The sequence below is a fragment of the Asterias amurensis genome, chromosome 17 (genome assembly GCF_032118995.1).
Source record: "Asterias amurensis chromosome 17, ASM3211899v1".
Lineage (NCBI taxonomy): Eukaryota > Metazoa > Echinodermata > Asteroidea > Forcipulatida > Asteriidae > Asterias > Asterias amurensis.
In genome coordinates this window covers 11,463,046-11,482,780 of record NC_092664.1, presented here as the reverse complement: position 1 = coordinate 11,482,780, position 19,735 = coordinate 11,463,046, and the positions used below count along the sequence as shown (strand labels likewise).

At 38.9% G+C, this 19,735-nt stretch overlaps 1 protein-coding gene across 4 annotated transcripts in view; it reads left to right on the top strand.

The window, feature by feature from the left end:
* LOC139949601 (insulin receptor substrate 2-B-like) overlaps window positions 1-19,735 on the top strand; it is a 119,495-nt gene extending 99,760 nt beyond the window's left edge. For 2 of the 4 annotated variants that reach the window (XM_071948023.1, XM_071948024.1), the window contains one exon: window positions 17,737-19,735. In XM_071948023.1, coding sequence (XP_071804124.1) covers window positions 17,737-19,022 — 1,286 coding nt within the window. In that variant the 3' untranslated portion in view covers window positions 19,023-19,735. The remainder of the gene's footprint in view (window positions 1-17,736) is intronic. The other 2 variants (XM_071948025.1, XM_071948026.1) reach the window with 1 other exon arrangement.

The following is a 19,735-nucleotide window of genomic DNA, read 5'->3' as shown; positions in this document are numbered from 1 at the left end:
TATCAACAGCTCTCCATTACTTGTTATCAAGTAAGTTTTTATGCTAATGATTATTTTGAGTATTTACCAATAGTGTCCATTGGCTTTAAGAGTTTGTCTTCAAGTTTTCTTGTAGATTGGTGTGCTCTTACCTTTGCAGCCTCAATCTAATTTCCCCTTCTGGGGACAGTCTGCAATATCTACTGCAAGACACTATTTCAATCAGGTGGTTTGGTACGCGTAATGAATTGCTTTTTTATAATCTTGGAATTGGTTTTCCTTTACACCAAAGTGAATTGTATGTTATGTTGTTTTATCTGGCACCATGTGTGTACTGTCTCTTACAACTTGATAGGATTTAAAGGGAAGGTACACGTTTGGTAATTACTCAAAACAAGTATTAACTTAAAAACTGACTTGGTAACGACCATTCGAGAGCTGTTGATATTATAAAACATTGTGAGAAATGGCTCCCTCTGAGGTAGCATAGATTTTGAAATAGAGGTAATTTCTCACTAAAATCAGAAAGCACACAAATTCGTCCAACAGGGGTGTTTTTTCTGTCATCATTTTCTCCCAACCCTGATGACCAATTGAGCTCAAGTTTTAACAGGTTTTGTTATTTTATGCATATGTTGAGATACACCAAGTGAGCAGACTGGTCTTTGTCCAGTGTCTTTAAGGCATTGCATGGTGAGGTATCAATAGGTTTGTGGATAACACCCATGTGTGTATCTACATCTACTTACTCGGTAGATTATGTTTTTGAGGGAACTTGTCTACCCAGGAAGTAGATACACATGAAGCTAAAGGCAGTGGACACTATAGTCTTGGCCCAAGACGATGGTGCTTGATTCTGGATAGTGTACTATGCCCGGTTGAATCACCAAAGCGCGCCCGCCACGGTATAATTTAGTTACGTGGACGGCTCGAAATCTAGACTACACTCTGCAAGCTACCATCGTCTTGGCAATCCTGCAGCGCTGCGTGCACTGTGGGTGTTGCCGTATTATGTAAATAAGGCCGTTGTCAAGGTTGTGTTATGCATATTTAATATGTGAACAACATGGCAGCGCCCAGCAGCATGAAATGAAGTCGGGCCACGGTCGGACGTATGTACGGACGGGACGAACGAGTGATACTATAGTATGGTTTGCCTAGCCCCATAAATCGGTCCAATCCACTCACGGAGTGGATTGGACCGATTGATGGGGCTATCATAATCGTGAATATTTCCTATTTTCTTACGATTTTTCCTCCACGACAAACACGGAGCTGCCAATGCCGTGTAATCATAACATGAATGACCCCGGGGTCAACTAATATATTATGTTAATTTATTACAACGATCGCACGCTGATTTGTCCTACACAAAGCTGTAGAAGAAAACAATGAAAAAGTTAACACAGCGCTGCAGGATTGCTAAGACGATGGTAGCTTGCAGAGTGTAGTCTAAATTTCGAGCCGTCCACGTAACTAAATCATACCGTGGCGGGCGCGCTTTGGCGATTTAACCGCGCGTAGTACACTATCCAGAATCAAGCACCATCGTCTTGGGCCAAGACTATGGACACTATTGGTAATTACTCAAAAAGTAACATAGTTTTTGAGACAGAAGTGATTTTCAAAGAGTTTGATCTTGAAACCTCAGAGTTAGATTTTGAAGTCCCAAAATCAAGCATCTGATAGCACACAACTTTGTGTGACAAGGGCGTTTTTTCTTTCATTATTATCTTGCAACTTTGACGACCAATTGAGTTCAAATTTTCATAGGTTTGTTATTTTGTACAAACATGTACAGTACATGAACGTTGTGATACACCAAGTGAGAAACTGGTATTTGACAATTACCAAAGGTGTCCAGTGTCTCAAACATCACATCTGATTTTACATGTGACTTTCTCTTTCTTGATACGTTTGCCCATAGACTTTTATAACGGTGCGGCCATCTTGAATTTCCCCCCTTAATATCAATGTTATCAAACTGAGGCTTGAAGAACTAAATAGTCTGGTTCCTATTTTCAAAATGAGTATTATTATTCATCATTGCTATTCGATACGAGGAACATGACCAAGATGGAGGCAGCTTGATAAAGGTCTGTAAATTGGCGTTCCACTGACGGAAACCATCCAACCTTACCTTCAAGTAGACAGGCTGTCTGGTCCATCTCCAGCAAATGACGGTTGAGTCAGGTGGTGTTTTGGCGTGATTGATTGCTTTTTCATTATGAGGTTGATGCTGCATCCCTCATGAATGGCAAAATGCCCTTGTGTAGGTATTCTCGTGGGAAGATAATCAGGGTCAGTTGATTGTTGGTTTATACGAAACATGATGCCCTTCTGCCGAGCGTTATAGTCCACCCAAAACAGGTAAGAACTGGAGTTTCAAATCCAGTCCCCAATTTCATGGATTTGATTGAGCACAAAAAGCAGCTCAGCACAACCAAATTATGCTTACCAGAATACGATCACCAGCCAAAGTACCATGTCACATGTACTATTTGTGACTGGTATCCTGCTATTTTTTGCTAAGCTGAATACTGTCCTGCAATATTTTGTGCTTAAGCATGCTCAACATGAAACTGGGCCCATATCATTTCACATGTGTGCCCTTTAACAAGTCGCATATCATAATTGCTTCTCAACACCCTGGAGTAAAAGTTAATTTGGTGATGTTATTCTACCTCAGAAACATCTTTCTAACCATATGCATTTTATAACAAACAGTTACAAATGCTTTTCAAAGACCAACTCGACCGATCCAAGGCAACGTGTTCCTTTAAGTGTTGAGGGGACTTCTTGTTTAAAACTTCACTACCGTGGAGTAGGTTCTGAATTGGTCTCAACGTTTCCACTCCCTTGCTGTAGTCATCCTATTCATATTTTAATAGTCTGTTCTGATCGTATCAGAAGTGTGTCATGGGAATCTTCATCTTCTTTTTAGTGGGTCACAAATCCATTAAAAAGCTATCCAACATGTTCACGTTAAGCAATTCCTATTTGAGTATGTACCTGCAGGCAATAATGCACCCAATGTGGGAATTACAAAATAATGGGGGGGGGGGGCAGTTGTTTTGATGTCTTTCCTCCCCCGTAGTTTATTGCCACCTTCCTCCGTTTATTTGTTTCTTTGACTTCTCCCGGTTTTTTTTTTAATATTCTCCTTTTCCTCTTGTCCATCTGTCTTCTATCCCTCGGGCAAAGTGCGGCCAGACTCTTTCCAATTCCTCTAAGCACATCCAGCAACATTTATATTGAACATTTGCTGTTTCTTTAAGAGTTGTGATGAGGCAGAGTGACCCGATAACGCCAACTGTTACTTTAACGAATGGCTGTTTTTAGTTCAGTTTAAAGGGGCAGTGAATCATTGAACTTTGTTACGAAGCCTCTACATGTGCCTATTGGCTTGTCCAGGCAGAGTGGTTAACAGGTGCTGACTTAGATCAGCAGATTGTGGGTTTGATTTAGTGTAGCGGCATGATACCAGGCTTGATACTTCACAGAGGCAAACGAGGGGATTGCCTCCATGTCCCCGGTCTTTGGACTTGGTGCCCTTGAAATGCTCCATTAGAAACTTACAATATCCTCAAAGGGTGCCTTTTACCATAGAAAACTTTCCCTGCTGTCGATTTCACAAAACTCTTCCTAACTTAAGAATAATCTTAGTACTTATTAGGACGAGTCCCAACCCTGCATTGTAGCATTCAGACCTTAAGATTAATCCTAAGTTAGGACGAGTTACTCGTCCTAATTCGAGATAAGACGAGTCCTAACTCTTTGTGAAATCGACCCCTGGTGCCCTTGCCCTATCAAAAGTAAAGCATACAGGCCTGAGATATTTAACCATAGTTGCTTTGAGTTGGGACATTAAAGGCAGTGGACACTATTGGTAATTACTCAAAATAATTATGAGCATAAAACCTTACTTGGTAACGAGTAATGGGGAGAGGTTGATAGTATAAAACATTGTGAGAAACGGCTCCCTCTGAAGAAATGTAGTTTTCAAGAAAAAAGTAGTTTTCCACGAATTTCATTTCGAGACCTCAGATTTAGAATTTGAGGGGACTGAAATCAAGCATCTGAAAGCACACAACTTCGTGTGACAAGGGTGTTTTTTTCTTTCATTATTATCTCGCAACTTCGACGATCGATTGAGCTCAAATTTTCACAGGTTTGTTATTTTATGCATATGTTGAGATACACCAATTGAGAAGATTGGTCTTTAACAGGTACCAATAGTGTCTTTAAGCATAGGTTCAGTGGGTATGCATGCTCCAAGGTTTAGTGGCCCTGTCTGAAAATAACTTGACCCTTAGGCCAGTAGTCCAATCGGTATTTAGATCCTTTGGTTTAGCGGCCCATTGTTAGAATAACCAGACTCTGGCCAGCAGCCAGCCGGTACTTTAGCGTACCTTTTGAGCACACCTGTAACATACCTTTAAGAGCCTGAAATTGCTCCGAGCATGTAATACCCTTAAATATAGTTGTTACATGTCTGCAAGAAATTGATACTCCCACCCTTTTGCAAAATGTTTCACAGGATATTCTCCAATTAAATCAGCTTTTTAGATGGTGCACAGAGTCCATGAGATTAATGCGTATCCTCTTCTTTTATAGCATCTTCTAGATCAATGATAGCCCAGAGTGATATACCCAATTTCATTCTGAGGTAGGCCTAACTCTCGCTCATAACGCCAACAGGGAAATACCCAATCTCAATTGACATGGTTGTTGTCCCTATAATTATGGAGCAAGATACAGTAGTGTTTACGTGTAAGTTGACCTTTTTAATGGGTTAACCTGACCTTCAAGCGGTTGAGCTTTAAGTCTGTCACAAGAACTGTTTACTCTTGTTCTAACTAAGCTCTTTCGTCGAAATTGGAAGCGGGAAAAAATAAGAACGAGAGCAGGCTCCGAAAAATCCAGTCAGATTAAAAATAAACAATGTCAATCTAAAAAGGAGATTGAAGACCTATTGGGGTATTTACGTCGACGCAGTCCTGCAGATTAACACTACAATTTTTTTTTTTTTTTTTATTATACTTGTAATATTAATAAATATTTTTTTTTGAGAAGTACTACTATTTTTTATTATTTTGTATATTTATAAACATTTTTGTTTTAGTTAGAGAAATATAAAAGATCAATACAATTAGGTCAAGTCGTTGAACTCCGTCGTCGTTGTTGGACGTTAGACACTAATCAGTCCGCTGAGGAACTTGCAGCCTTTCATCGTACGGGGGTGAACAAACCAATTACGGCATTGCCAGATGTTATGGATTGCTTCCATGAAGTACATGTGAAGATTATCGTTGGGGTTATCTGATACAAAAAAACAAACTGTGTCCCTAAGAAGAAGAATGACATGGGGTACTTGAAAAATATATTACCACGAGACTTTTGAGATTGCTTCTGTTGGAGAGGAGGAAGGGGAGGGGGGGGGAGGGGGTTGGGTGGTCGGTTATGTTATGTTGTGCTGGCTGACGGTGGGTGTCATAGTTTTAATAATTTCAAATCATTTCTACCTACAGGTTGTATGTCTCACTCGGCCTCTCCATCATCCATGACAAAACAGTGTTACTCAAAAATGTTGGTTTCCTGGTTGAGATCATTTCTGGGGAAACTGAGGTTTTTTTTTCTTCAAAATCTCAAAGGCATACGTGTATGGATGTGTTATAACATGTTCTATCTCAGCCTCTTGGGACACTTTCATCCAGTTTGATGGCTTTCAACAACATATTTTTGTCTTTGCTTTTTCTCAAAATGTCATTTTTGGGGTTACAATGTAGGTTGTTTGTACATGTATTGATGGATTGGCCGCACTCTTTTAAGTACATGTACATGTAGAGTCTGTCCTGAGCCTTCATGAGTATGGCTCATAAGGCCAGTGTTTATATCCGGTTTCCTTGGGCATTAAACGACTGGGAATATTTATATTCCCTCTTATAAAGCACATTAATAATAAATTGAGACATAAACAACACAAGAAATGTTTTGAGCCCATTGTACAGGAGCCTCGACTATGCCGAACACACAGCATAAACAATAAAATGAAATATATAAAGCATTAGTTACAATAATAACGGTTCAAACGAACTAGTCTTTTGAAGTCCTTTAATCATGTTAATAAATGCAAGGCAATCATGATAGTGTGTTTGTTGCATGCACAAGTTTTGTCACTTCTTCTTGCACTATATGTAAGCTTAGTGTCAAGATCCTGAAGCATCGAAACTCAAACAAGCCAATTAAAGCGTTCAAATAAAGCTCTATCTCAATTTTAGGTAACTTGTTACTCTGCTCTGCTTACCGCGGAAGTCTGCACTTCTGCGCCTACTGAAGTGTAAGAATCATTTTCATGAAGTTGTTAAAAGGAATTAAATGTCTGTATCAACCTACAGCACTGCATATGTTTATAATGTATGACATTTTGAGGAATGTAATTATTCCCTTCCCGAATGTGGTTTAACATTCTGAGAACATTCTGAAACAAATCTCTCAGATTGTATAATTCCAAATACGGATTATTCTTCCTGCATCAATGCGTGGAAATAATAACCGCTCCTAATGTAACACATACATTATAACACACCCACTCAGTGAAAAGGATGTATACTTTCAGAGTTTTTCTGACCAGACTCGGAAGTTCTTCAATAGCAGAGCTTTCCTTTACATGGTGGCACGGTTGGCTTGTGCGTAAAGCGCTCGCCTCCCACGAAGGTGACCCCTGGTTCGATTCCCGGCCAGGGCCATATGTGAGTTGAGTTGTGTGTTGGTTCTCTGCTGTGCCATGAGGGTTTTCCAGACTATCCGGTTTTCCTCCCTCGGGAAAAATCAAACACTTTCAATCTTGGCTGTGCTCTGTGGTTATAATGGGTTGATGTGGCTGGCAGCCAAAGGTGCACTTGCATGCCTGCTTCTCGAACACGCTGTAGCCGCGTTCTTCACAATTCTGCTCTTAGCTGCGAGTAAGGATGATTATCCCCCCCAAATTATTGTTATATGGAGGAAAGCAGGACCAAGAAACACATACTTTTCATCTAGCAACTCCCACCTGTTATCTCTATGTAATTCATTTTCCATACAGTGGACTTATTCATGCACAAGCCATGAAAGCTGCCAACTGCCCAATGCAAGATTAACTGCTCAGGATTCTCCATTAAGTTGAATGACCCAAGTTATTCAATGAAAACATGCCTACTCAGTGAAAATGATGTACAGTTTTCAAATTTGTTTGGTCAAACATGGAAATTGTTTCTAGGAGCCAAGAAACAGGGCTCTGTATTCGCTGATTTTATGTGTCCATCTGTCTTATATCTAAGCAGATGTCCAGCCAAGATTGTTGATTACTTTGTGTATGTCTTTGTTCCCATGGGTCCCAAAGAGAAGATGAGCTGTTTTTCTCGTTAATTTGAGCGTCGTGATAAGGACGATTCCCCCGAAGACTTCTTCTATTTATGCAGCTTTTGTTCCCTCTTTTAAGAAGTCTTTTGTGTGAAGAGAAAAGCAAAAATGCATCGCTGAGTAGCTGGTTTGGTTTGTGTTTATGGTCAATCTACAAGGATGTTACACCTTATATGAAATGATTTTTTTCGTCAGATCCAATATTTGTAGCAAATATCCGTCAGCTTTCTATCATTGAATAAAATGTACAATAAAATTGCAAAAAAAAAACATATTACGGTGAGAGACAGACTGGTAAAGTCTAACATAAATGCATTCTTTCTGTTGGAACCATTGGGTTCACTGTACATGTACATTGGTTAAGCACCTCAGTAACAGATTGGTGCACTTTGATAGGTCCAACGTAGGCGAGACTTACACAGCAATTTATTTATTTATTAAGGAAGCGAAACGACACTTCTACTTCCCATCCAACAATGTGCGGTGTCTCGTCTTGTGTGGTCCGTCCAAAGAGTGTATATAAATACAACATGACCCTAGGCAGAATCTCACAACTTTGTAGATATCAAGCCTCCAATTGGATTGATGAAGGAGGAACCAACTCTACAAAAACAACACAACTGTTCTTAACACCAACATCAATCCTTTCTGACAACAGCACACCTTGGGAAGTAGTCGCTCCTTCCCATACCAATGAATTAATTTGATATCTAACTGTTTACACCCCCGGAGGGCATACAAAGTCTCTCTCATTGTACTCTTTTTAAAGAGTGGGCACCGGGTTAACACAAGAGTAATGTCTGAATTCCCCTCCACCTGTATAATTTTCTTCTCTCAGAAGACAGCTTGATATTCACTCTGCTAATTTGTATAGCTTCCATCTCCACCCCCTTCTTCAGATATTCTTTTTCTCCTGCCATAATTCGACCGCAGCTTTGGAATTTGATATATAAGATACATTCTGTTCCAGAGGCGTTGTCTTGTCGGCTGAAATGTTGCCATGAACAAAAATAAAGTACCCTCTTGATTGTTGATACCAAGGTAAACCGATACACAGAGAGAGTTATTGATGTTAAAGTTTGTATTGTTTTCCTGGTCGCGCTGTTCAGCAGAAACGTGACCTTTGTACAAATTCAGTCAGCACTTTGACAAAAAAAAGCCTGTTTTCTCATTGAATGAGAGCCACAAGGGGGAAAACCTCTCTAAAAAAGCAGGGCTCGTGTTAACATTAAAAACAAAAATGTTTCACAATATTTTGGACATAATCTGGCGAGTGTCATGTTGCGCTGAAAATAGAATTCTGAAAGTGGATACCTGGCCGGACTAAATGAGAGACAAAAGCAAGGAAACCATACAGGCATCAGCCTAACAAAGATACACCACATAAATAAACAAAAAGCCCCCTGTTTGCAGTCTTTGTGGTCCAGTTTCTTGTGCTCAGTGATTTCTATATCTTTGGAGACATTAAAGCCATTGGACCCTTTCGGTACAGGAAAAAAAGAAGAAAGTTCACAGATTTACAAATAATTTACAGGGTTTACAAGGTAATGGTGAAAGACTTCTCTTGAAATATTAGTCCATGAAATGCTTTACTTTTTGAGAAAACGGTAAAACAATATAAATTCTCGTTATTACGGATTTGTTATAAACACATGTCATGACACGGCGAAACCGCGAAAACAGGAGTGGGTTTTCCCGTTATTTTCTCCCGACTCCGATGTCCGATTGAGCCTAAATTTCCACAGGATTGTTATTTTATATATAAGTTGTGATACACGAAGTGTGGGACTTGGACAATACTGTTTACCGAAAGTGTATAATGGCTTTAAAAAGGACCTGTCTTTATTCCTTTCCAGCAAGATGTGGTTTGAATGGCTCTGTGATTTTTTGTTTCTTTTCCTTTTTCGTTGTTTTGGGAGCTACATTTCTGTCTGGCTGTCAATCTTGCCCGTGGCTCAGGATGTCTGAGTAATTAATTGGATTTTGGCCTTCAATACTATGTAGACATTGAAATGAGTATAAATAGATCAATGACATACACAGATAACGGATATTTACCAAGAAACTTCCCCCCAGATTGTGGGATTTGTTTAAGATGAGACACAAAATTCCTCTTGATGGATTTCTCCCTCCAGGGTAATATAATGTCTGACACAAACAGCTTTTAGTACAACCATTGTCGTTGAATAACGCAAGACTGTTGTACGATCAAATTCCTACATCAGGTTTGTTGTTTGCTCTATTCTGCTTTTTCTCCTTCCTTCCTGGTGCACTCCTTCACAATGAAATATATCATTAATAAGTCTAGTAACTTGTAATGCACGTATATCCACCCTTAGGTGTTCAAGGCACAGTAAAACAAAAAATAAACAAAAGAAAACAGACACGTACAAAGTAGTCCTTGAAAACATGTGACATAAGATCATTTGTGAGAAGAGATTTGCTGGGTTTTCTCTTTTTCCTCTTTCATGGATAGAAGTTACGTGTATGAACCTTAAAATTTATTCCTGAAAAAATGAACCCTTCAAAAAAATGAAAATTTGTTTTCCCAACATGCATTGTTGTAAATGCCTACTCACCTCTAGGTTCATCAAAAGCACTGAACATAATTATGCCAAGTGAAAACTATGTTTCTTTAAAGGATTCGGGTACTTTTTCAAATTGTCCACAGATTTACATTAAACTTACAGGGTTTGAAGATAATGATAGTGGAAAGCTTCCCTTCAAATATTACTAACTGAGATTGTGTAGTTTTTGAGAAATGAGTAAAACACGTCACAAAATAATTTTCCTCTCAGGAAGACGAAAATTATTTTAGCATGTAAAATCCCATTAACCAGTTATGATATTGTACCAAAACCATAGCATAACTGGTTAATACGTTTTTACATGCTAAAACTGAGACGAACATTACTTGTTTTACTCATTTCTCAAAAACTACAGCACCTCAGTAAGTAAAATTTCAAGGGAAGCTTTCTACTATTATAATCTTCAAACTGTGTAAGTTTAATGTAAATCTTTGGACATTGTGTTTTGTGTTAGAAAAAGTACAATGTACATATAGACCCTTTAAAGGAACACGTTGCCTTGGATCGGACGAGTTGGTCTATAAAAAGCATTTGATACCGTTTGTTATGAAATGTATATGATTAGAAAGATGTTTTAAAAGTAGAATATAATGTTCCACACAAGTATCAATCAAAATTGCACGGTTTTCTTTTTACGTCGCGAACTATCACGGTCGGCCATTTATGGGAGTCAAAATTTTGACTCCCATAAATGGCCGACCGTGTTATTGGACGATGTAAAAAGAAAACCACGCAATTTCGCAGCATATATGTGTAGATAATTGTATTCTACTTTTACATCATCTTTCTAACCATGCATTTTATAACAAACGGTCACAAAACGCTTTTCAAAGACCAACTCGACCGGTCCAAGGCAACGTGTTCCTTTAAGTCAAAGGATGCTTTTGGTTCTACATTTTGATCTGATCAAAACAATCAAATGGTGTCCGAAACCAAAGGTAAACTTTGCCTGTAAGTCACATGTAAAAAAAAAAGACACACAAACAAAATTATTCCGACCTTTTTGTGATAGCAAATACATCAAATGTCAGTATGCAATTCAAAAGTGAATAACCGATTAGTGCATCTTGTTGATTGGGAATTCTTGCCGAGATTTTGAGGTCTATTACCGTGAAGTAAGAAATCCCGACCTCGGATCAAATGCTCAGCGCAGCTCTTCTAGACTTTGATGATTATTTTAATTAACTATCCTCCAAGCGAGGGCACCTTAGTAACCCCTCAGAGGGTACCGTACTCTGGTTGTCATGATGATCTATTATTAGCAAATGTTGGGATTTGACTTGCACGTTGATTTGACCAAGGATTTGTTTTCTTGTTGTCATCGTCCTTTTTTGGTTACTCTCTTCGTTTTTTGAATGTTTGGACAAGGATCAGAAATGATATTTTACTTAAGTCTGTTTTCCGATTTTTTTGCCTTAAGATAAATCAGAAAAATTGTAATTTAAATGGTATGTAAATTCTTTTAATGGCAGTGGACACTATTGGTAGTTGTCAAAGACCAGTCTTCTCACTTGGTGTATCTCAACATCTACATAAAATAACAAACCTGTGAAAATTTGAGCTCAATCGGTCGTCGAAGTTGTAAGATAATAATGAAAGAATAACACTCTTGTCACACAAAGTTGTGTGCTTTCAGATGATTGATTTCGAGACCTCAAATTCTAAATCTGAGGTCTCAAAATCAAATTTGTGGAAATACTTCTTTCTCGTAAACTATTTGTTGCTTCAGAGGGAGCCGTTTCTCACAATGTTTTATACTATCAACAGCTCCCCATTACTCGTTACCAAGTAAGGTTTTATGCTGGTAATTATTTTTGGTAATTACCAATAGTGGCCACTGCCTTTAAAACCTACATCATGGGTATATGTTGGTCGCCTTTGTACTCGATAAAACTTTCCCAAGGACCATAAATCATGACTGAGTTATAAAGACAGGACGGAGTGAAACGGAGAAAGGCAAAGTAAAACAGAAATGTTTAACATGTTAACATCCCTGCCCACTCTCTTTAAAAATGTGATTTGCAAACCATAAAATGTTATCTGATACAACGTACATCAGGAATTAAATTACCCTGTATGTGCATGTCAGACCTCAGCCTAATTCACTTACACAGTAACAAACTGTTAGCTTTTGTTAGAGTGCGGAACTACCCTAAAGGGAGTTTTGGAGTATAGTTGGAACAACTGTCTGACATGTTTGAGTTAGCGAAAAAAAGTGTGATATTTTATAATTTGAAAAGCGGGAGATGGATGGTTCCCGTCAATAGATGAAATTGTCCAAGGTGAGAGATTTCTGCCTCGTAGAATGTGTGACTTGCTCTATTCCTCATTGTAATCAAGTGTGAAGAACATTTCATCTTCATTTAGACACAATGTCCAATGCCTGTGCTGTTGGAGAGCTCAATCCATTTTCCCCTCATGCCTATCGCAAGAACACCTGCCATTGAAACCAATTGGAGTCGATGTGACTGTGACATCACAACATATTCATTTATTAAAGGCACTGGACCCTATTGGTAATTACTCAAAGTATTTGTTGGCTTAAAGCCATTGGACACTTTCGATAAACAGTATTGTCCAAGGCCCACAGTTCGTGTATCACAACTTCTATATAAAATAACAAACCTGTGAAAATTTAGGCTCAATTGGTCATCGGTGTCCGGAGAAAATAACGGGGAAACCCACCCTTGTTTCTGCACGTTTTGCCATGTCATGACATGTGTTTAAAATAAATCTGTAATTCTCGATATCGAGAATTGATAATTGTTTTAATGTTTTCTCAAAAAGTAAAGCACTTCATGGAATAATATTTCAAGAGAAGTCTTTCACCATTACCTTCTGTAAACCCTGTAAGTTATTTGTAAATCTGTAAACTTTAAAAAAAATTCTGTTCCGAAAGTGTCCAATGGCTTTAAAACTTGCATTGTGAGAAAATGACTCACTCTGAAGTAGTATTTTTTGAGAAAGAGGTAATGCTAACGCAAAAACTAAAAGACTTCCGGCCTGATGAAGCCTTTTATTACGCATCTGGAATCAAACAGATTTATGCAACAAGTTTTTTGCTTTCTTAAATTATTCTCTTGCATCTCCGATGACCAATTGAGTTCAAATATCACAGATTTGTTATTTTATGCATATGTTGAGATACATGAAGTGAGCATACGGGTCTTTGGCAACTACAAATTGTGTCCAGTGACTTTAATTAAGAACCAACAAAAAGACCAAAAATAAGAACTCCTTGAAGAATTGTTCCCAAGGGGAAGACAGTAATCCCTTGTTCTGGACGAAGATATATGAGCTTGTACTTTGTTGTGTCGCTGTAAATCCAGACTGAGCAATTTATCAAGTTACTTTTGTGTATTGCCTGCTTTAAAGGCAGTGGACTCTATTGGTAATTACTCGAAATAATTTCTGGCATAAAAACTTACTTGGTAATGAGTAATGGAGAGCTGTTGACAGTATAAAACATTGTGAGAAATGGCTCCCTCTGAAGTAACGTAGTTTTCGAGAAATTTTCCATGAATTTGATTTTGAGATTTCAGATTTATAATTTGAGGTCTCGAAATCAAGCATCTGAAAGCACCAACTTCGTGTGACAAGGGTGTTTTTTCTTCCATTATTATCTCGCAACTTCGACAACCAATTGAGCTAAAATTTTCATAGGTTTGTTATTTTATGCATAAGTTGAGATACACCATTTTGAGTAATAACCAAACGTGTACCTTATCTTTAAGTCTGGAAAATAGTAACTGTCCGCTCATATTTTTGCAGTAAGCAGAGCCTTAAAGAATGCCATGTACTGCAACAAATACGTGAAATAGGGCAGTTAAAATTTACACATAGGTACTGAAGAGAGAATATAAATTTACACCATATCGTGTTGGAAAATAAACTTCTTTATGCCAAGATGTACATTGCTATTCATTTAACATCCTGTGATGATAACTTGGATTCTCCCTTCAGTATCTATACATGACAACACACATGGTGTCAATTTTAACACCCCAGTTTTTACAGTGCAGCAGTCCCCTAGCCACTATTGCAGTGTTGATGTAATGTAGCACCCTGCCGGCACATGCCAATGCTTTGTACACCGAGTCCATCATTCTTTGGAGTGGTTTCACACTTCACCTGTACTTAGAATGCATGCAGACAATCCTTGTCTGTGTCATTTTAATCTCCTTACAGCCAACTATGTTGTTGTCAATTACAATATTCATCATTTGTTGGGGGGGGGGGGGAGGGGAGGGGTAAGTTTTAAGTGATTTTTTGTTATAATGGATCAATACAACAAGTTAACTGTAGCAGCATGGACTTGTGTGCATTTGTGCAGTTACCAATACTTTTCAAAGACCTGTATTTGCACTTGAACTTTATCAGACTTAAAGGAACACGTTGCCTTGGATCGGTCGAGTTGGTCTTTGAAAAGCGTCTGTAACTGTTTGTTATAAAATGCATATGGTTGGAAAGATGTTTTAAAAGTAGAATACAATGATCCGCACAAAATGTATGCTTCTAAATTGTGTGGTTTTCCTTTTACCTCGTCCACACAAACACGGTCGGCCATTTTAGGGAGCCAAATCATTGACTCCCATAAATGGCCGACCGTGTAAACTCGCAAAGTAAAAGAAAAGCCACGCAATTTGGAGACAAATTTGTGTGGATCATTGTATTCTTCTTTTAAAACATCTTTTTAACCATATGCATTTTATAACAAACGGTTACAAACGCTATTTATAGACCAACTCGTCCGATCCAAGGCAACGTGTTCCTTTAAGAGTCATGAGAAAACAGTGAAAAACCCCAGTTGTAGTGTGTGTTAACTGTTTTTAAATGAATAAATCTCCATTATTTAGGATTGAAACAATCGAATGGTTTCACCAAAAAACCAAAGGTTAACGTTGACCTTAACAGGTTTGTGTTCCGTCTGGAGAATAAAGTGTGGTCAAAGGACACAAGTGCCTTGACTTTGGGACCTCAATACAAACTCTGAAGACAGCACCATAATTGTAGTCCAGTGCACAAGATCGCTCGGTCATGACACTCCATGGCATATGATCTAAAATATATTTATAGCAAAGATTTATAGCTTAACTGTTATTATACAACACCTTAGAGACCATAACGACGATGACTGCTTGTAACAAAATGCCCACAGTTGACGCAAAACGACCACAAAATTTGACCTACTTCCACTGAACCAAAAGGTGAAATTGAAGGTTTTTTTCTGATTTTACATTTTCCAATGGGTCTCAATTTATTTGCTGTGTCAACATCATCTCTATATTGCTATAACAAAACAAAATTTATGTTTGCAATTAGCTTTCAAGACATTTTGCACTGACGAGATTGTTTCAAAAAATCTATAGTAAAACATGTCGGAGCAAATAGTGAAGATTACACGTAAATGATGGGCCTCAGGGTCAAGGGGGAACTCTGCCTTCAAGTCTCTCAAAATTATGCTGAACTTGGAACTTGCAGCTCTTTGTCCTTTTTAAGAGTTGTGAATGCACAATGAACCGATAAAGTGTTTCTAATAATAACAATAATAATAATAATAATAATAATAATAATAATAATAATAATAATAATAATAATAATAATAATAATAATAATAATAATAATAATAATAATAATAATAATAATAATAATAATAATAATAATAATAATAATAATAATAATAATAATAATAATAATAATAATAATAATAATAATAACAATAATAATAATAATAATGGACACTTAATAAAGCGCCGGTATCCGCCGCAAGCGGCGCTCATGGCGCTACTCTACAAAAGAACAACAAGCAATGAAAGTAACAAACAACAAAAATAAGAAAATAAACTTAACAAAAAGCTTCTCTATGAAAATGAGTTTTTAAACTGTTCTTGAATGTGTTGAGTGATTTGGAGAGTTTTACAGTGTCCGGGAGGGAGTTCCAAAGCTGAGTGAGTAGTTCACAAAAAATAAGAATTTTTCTTCTTGAAAAGCAATCAGAAGAACATACAGTTCGCCATTTTGTTTAGTAAAGAAACTGGTTTGACAAAATAGTGAAAGGAGTTCGATAATAATTGAAAACAATCACTGGAGTCTGAAGTATTCAGATCTCACATCGTAAAGATGCAATGCAATAAATGCAATGCAATAAATATAAAAACTTTAAACGAAATCAGTACAAAAAGCCGTTTGAAGTACTTGTATGGTGGACACAGCACTATGATAATATTGGTTTTTGGGTAAATCTGTCTGTATACACGTCACAAAGTCGCAAATCGCAAATGAACAACTTAACAGAAATTAAAGGGAAATACTGCACTTGAATAAATGTGAATGGGAGTCGAGATTTAGACCAACAAAATATAAGACGTTTAATGAAATAAATACTCAGCTCTTCAAAATATACAAGCATAAAGGGGAAGGTGAAGTAATTACATACAATGAGAAATTTAATACAGTGAAAATAATTGAATTCAATGAAGGGAATTAAATACATGAAAACGGATAGACCTAAAAGCTACAACTACTCTTTCCATGAAAAATCCCCATTCCCATTGACTATATTAATATCTCACATTATTGTGTTATGTAGATGGTTTTCCAGGTGCAAGTTTGTGTATCTTGCTATTTGCATGTAAAGCACATTGCAAATATAAGACAGGTGACTGTGCACTGGGGAAATGGCAAATGCTGCTGCCTACCAAATAAAAAATCAAACTGTGCGTGTCAAATACATAATAAGGTTTACAATTTCACTGGAAAGCATGAACGGTTTACTTTGAAGGTTGGAGCAACTGAGTAGTGTCTTGTGGTTGACTGGTCTTGTGCACTGGATTTGTGGTCTGGACCAAATTTCATAGAACTGCTTTTAACGGTCGATTTTGTGCTTACTGTACGATTTCCATTTCATAGCGCTGCTCACCATAAACACACAAAAACACATGCTAAACCTTCCGGTACTTACTGCATAAAAATGTTCAAATGAAAATAGGAAAAGACACTTTCCGTTTATACCTCAATACACATCTACATGTGTAAAAGGACATGTTTAGCATAACATAGATATTACTATTGTTTAGGGAAGAACAGTGCGAGTACCCGGTCTTCACTGCGTGGTAATGACCGGGTTGGTGGCTGGCGCTGTTAACGGACCGAGTACTTACATGTACAAGAATATACACATTTGCCGTGATAGTGTTTGGACAGGGTTCACTGCCCTACGAGATATCTTCCCTGTTAAATTCTCTTTCAGTCAACCCAGAGAACAAAGTTATCAAGGACTAACGGGGCTGATGCTTAACTGGGGCAATGAAGGAGATTGCCTCCATGCCCCCTGGGGATAGACCGATCCACTAAGCTCCGCCCAATTGCGTATTGACCAATCACAAAGCAACGAAGGTCCGACATGCGTGCGCGTATCTTGGCGCGCGCGGCAGAGTTCTGCAGAAAAGCAATGGAGAGCCCCACGTGTTCTTGATCACACGTGGGTCGTGAGCGGTGCCTTCTGGATCGGTCTATTGCCTTGGTGCCCTTGAAATGCTCAAGTATAAATTTACAATTTTAATTATAGGGTGCCCTTAGAGAGGATTGCCTTGGTGCTATTGCTCTTTCAAAACCAAAGCATACAGGCATCGCCTTTGCTCATAAAGAAGCAGCCTTCAAGTTACATCCGCACTCGGTCGCTCCGCTATTCTGCAAATACCTTGAGGCCAAGGTTTGTTTGTTCTTCTTCCACAATAACTGATGTATTGTTTGTGTTGTTGTTTCACAGCAACTAATAAGAAGAGAGGCAGTACTGGGAGTCGAGATGCTCTGAAGACCCCAACGACGATGGCGGACCAGCCCTACACTATGATGCAACCAGTCCCCAAGCACCATGGCAACAGTACAGCGCCCGATGGAAACGCTGCTAAACCAACCGGGAACAGTCTCGCCAAGTCAAGAGGAAGCGGCTCAACATCATCCGGCATCAACAAGGCGACAGAGCCGAAGATGAAGCCCAGCGAAATCCTCGTGAGGAGTTTATCGGATTCCAAGGAGCCTATCGTCGACACTTATATGACCATGGAGTTTCAGCCGAAAAACAGTATCCCTAAATCCCCTATTCCTAAACCTGATGTCAATGTTAACAGCTCGATGCTGGATGACATCGATGAAGGTAATGATCAATTGACTGCTTATGACAATGCGGCATTACCGGAAGTGCTTGTGATACCCAAACCTCCTGAAAGCGATTACACTTTTATGGTGCCCTCCTCCAGACCAGCAAATCCAGGTAAGGAAGCTGACAGAGGAAGCCAGTCGGCGGTAGAGAGTCTACTCAAAGGGATGCAGAAGGCAGAGTCCTCATCCAAGAGTGAGTACATGAACGTGGAGTTCAGCCCCAAAGGAGGACCAGTAGATGTCCCCCCTCGACCCATGCCTCCATTACCCATCCCGGTGCCTCAAGGTAAGAGAGACGGGGCTGACTACATGAACGTGGAGACGGGGCAGAACGCCAAGCCACATAGAAACACCAGTCCACAGTCTCCGCCATCCCCTCAGCCACCTCAATGGTCTAAGACCTCCCCGGCATTAACGCGCTCTAACGTGTTGCCACAAAGAAACCCTAGCACACCCCCTTTGCAGTCCCCTAAACTATCAGGAGGGGTGCCTGGCCGCCGTGCAGCTGACTTGAAGTACTGCATGGACGAACTAAGTCTGAATGACACGGGTTCCGGGCTGTCGTCCCGTGGCAGTGCCAACTCCCTGACGGCACTTCAGTCTGGGAGTAAGAGCTGCGAGCCCAGTCCAGGTCCACCATCCCGCCACTCCTCTTGCCGTTCCAGCCAAACCTCATTGGCGGACAAGGAATTGAATTACATTGATGTGGATATCGGCCAACCGGACGCGAACAATGTTGCCGTTCCGCTGGAGCGGCGGGCGAGATCGCCTTTTACCCGGAGGGCAGCTGAGGAAGAGAAACCAGTAGAGGCGACAAATTACGCCACCATCGACTTCACAAAGTCAGAAGGACTACGCACAGCTACGTCAACACGAGAAAATAGACCGGTGTAGATGTTTGCTTTTTATTCCTCACTCATGTAAAAGCTATTCATTGTTTTATCTGTTTTAGTGTTTAATAAAATTTCATTTTTGTTGTTTTAAATTTGTTACAGGATACTCGTGCAGAAAACTTGTTTTCTATGTACTTTTTACATAGTGAATGATTTGTTTCCATACTTTAAAGGCACTTTTTACTTTTCGTATGTCGAAGCGTTTTCTATTGCTCTTTTTTTCTTATATTTTATTCTCTTCTTTGTTCAAGCTTTACAAGCGATGTTTTTCTTAAGACCAAGTGAACTACACTTACAGTTTGATCTGCAGACGATTTCACGAAACGCTAGGATTAATCCTTGAGTTAGGACTAGTAACTATATACGTAGTCCTAACTTAGGATGGGTTAAATTCGTCCTAACGTCTATTGATACAAAACTTAACTCGCCCTCAAGTCCTAAGATTCACCTAGGTTAGGAAGAGTTTGGTGAAACCGACGGCTGTACTGGTTTCATAATAACTTCAATAATCATAAATAAGATATAGAAGAGTTTGCGGTAACACCATGTAATAACAATCTCTAAATGAGTTGGGGTGGTTCTGAAAAGAACCGTTGGGTTAACTCGACGTTTCGATCAGTATGCTCTGATCGTCTTCTGGAGAATGTACAAAGGCATTTCTTAAGAAATGTACATTCTCCAGAAGACGATCAGAGCATACTGATCGAATCGTCG